This window comes from Montipora foliosa, chromosome 9 (assembly GCF_036669935.1).
Source record: "Montipora foliosa isolate CH-2021 chromosome 9, ASM3666993v2, whole genome shotgun sequence".
Lineage (NCBI taxonomy): Eukaryota > Metazoa > Cnidaria > Anthozoa > Scleractinia > Acroporidae > Montipora > Montipora foliosa.
Genome location: NC_090877.1, coordinates 27,932,823 through 27,935,053, shown reverse-complemented (window position 1 = coordinate 27,935,053; position 2,231 = coordinate 27,932,823). Strand labels below are relative to the sequence as shown.

General features: G+C 39.5%; 1 protein-coding gene across 1 annotated transcript in view; it reads right to left on the bottom strand.

Annotated features, from left to right (window-relative positions):
* The window catches only part of LOC137970293 (guanine nucleotide-binding protein subunit alpha-12-like), a 16,501-nt gene extending 14,655 nt beyond the window's left edge, over positions 1 to 1,846 (bottom strand). Inside the window, exons 1-2 of the mRNA XM_068816816.1 lie at positions 1,358 to 1,846; positions 732 to 782 (exon numbers count right to left, since the gene is read on the bottom strand). Of these exons, the coding sequence (XP_068672917.1) occupies positions 732 to 782; positions 1,358 to 1,813 (507 nt within the window). The 5' untranslated portion in view covers positions 1,814 to 1,846. The remainder of the gene's footprint in view (positions 1 to 731; positions 783 to 1,357) is intronic.
* Between the last annotated feature and the right edge of the window lie 385 nt (positions 1,847 to 2,231).

Here is a 2,231-nt window from a genome sequence, read left to right as displayed (position 1 = left end):
AGTTGAAAGCTTGTCTTTATGAAAATAATATTATTATTATCATTTCCACCGATATTTATGCAACCATTTGCCATGGCTCTGACAATTGCCAGTTTCCCTCATGCAAAACTGACAAAGGGTTCACAATTGCAACTTCTGCCCATTTCAGTTCTGTAAGATCTAATTATTGTACTCATCAAATTAAACTCTACTCGTGATTTTGGAGAGTGTTTTAGTAAATACCTTTGTGTTGCCACTTTAAGAACTCCTATAAATCACTTAACATTGGTCACAAATAAAACAACTCTCAGCTGATAGCACATTACATGTACGACACCACCAAGGAAGGTTTAGCTTGAAATGCTGCCGTCATTTTCTATCAGAAGACAAAAAGCCACAGAAACTGGCCATATTTCACACAGTTGTCAAAATCTTAAAAAGGCAACCGATCCCGTATTTGCAAAGGTTGTTTTGAAACCATGACAGGAAAAGTTTGGAACAGTGTCGTCTAAATATGATAGGGAAATCTTTTGCCTTCCTTACAGAGGATTACAATCCACCGAAGAGGAATTGACGACCTCTTACCTTTAGAAAGAACCAAATAAAAAAAGGAATCGACAGTGCACATTGCTTATAATGATAACGATTTGTCCGTGTGTTTACCCTCGAAAGGGACCAAACTGCCATCCACTGAATATTCTTTACAGTACATGTGGGAGAAAAAAGATGAAAATAAAAGCAAAATAACTTACCGGCCGGCCAACCCGTTCCAAATTGTCAAAAAAATATTTGGAAGAATCTCCCTGAAAAGAGGAACGAATAAAAGGGAGTCAAACTTAGCTTACGCAAAACAAATGAATGTCCACTTAATTCTCCCTTTTTGTACTTTTGGTTGAAGGTCGGCGAAATGTATTTTAACGACCAATTTCATTACATCGGAGCAACGAAAAACCTACTCTTCTGGCTAAATGGTTCGATCAGGCGATTTGCTTGAAAGAACAAAACACAAGATCGATGTGACCTTGAGACTTTAGCTCAATTATTTGGCAAACCATGCCAAGTTTGATTTCCCTTTCAGGCCATGCGTCAGTTGCAAAAATTAATCACTCAATTTCATGCGATCGTGCACGACATCTCTGTTTAAAAGACATACCAGACTACAAGAAATACACAAAGGACACGTGCCACTCAGAAACACAATGATGTTCTTCAAGAACCAGCACTTTCGGAAATCAGCGAAAATCGCGTGCTGTATGAGCAATACTTTGTTTGCGGTTGCTTGTTGCAGAAGCCGCTCTTTCCTGGTTGTGATACAGCTCTTATAGGTCGTAATTTTACCTCCATATCCGAGTTCTAAAAGCTTTACGCAGTGACTTACCAGTTGGAATTCTCTTCTTCTGTCGTAAGCATCTTGAATTCCCTTATCCCGCCAGAGTCTCTTCACACAGTCGAAGTACCCTAAGAACATGTCTGTGTCGATGTGTTGTGGCGCTTGGAAGTTTAAAATAATTTCTGCGTATTGCTGGTTGGATGGATTTTGCCATTCAAGTCTCAACTTCCTTCGGGCATCAGCTAACACCTTCATCCCTTTTAGAATGTTTCCATAAATGATTGGGCGAAACTCATTCAATGCATCACTGTCGAAGTCTTTGCCATGGATGATTCTCATTTGTTTTAAGAACGTGCTTTTTCCACTTTCTCCAGCCCCCAAAAGTAGGATTTTCACCTGCCGACGATATTGAACTTTTTCTTGAGCTATCTGTCTATCTATTTTCCTTGATCTAGCCTTCTGTTCAGCCTCCTCTTGGCTGAGACAGCACGCATCGAACACCATAATGGCCGACCACTAAATGCAAACTGACCACCAAATCCACACCCTCTGAGGCTTGGGACCTGCGGAGAAATTGGTCTTTGATCATGAGGCCAAGTACAAGTAGGCTAAGGCACAAAGAACACATTCCACTATTCTGCGCAGACTTTAAAAAGTTCTCTCCTTTCTCCCCAAAAAAACATATGATAAAATGCTAAAAAAAGTTCGTGGTGCCGGCACTCGAGATCATCTCAATTCGGCCAAAAATGATTCTCTAAAATAGACGCTTACATCAACGAAAAGTTTGAGATACATTGATGAATCCATCACGTTGAGATTATATCTCAACGAAATGTTTATTCAACAGCCTGAGTACATATTTTTAATATAAATTCCTTCCTTTATGAACATTCATATCGACAAGTTTAGCTGACGTCATCAT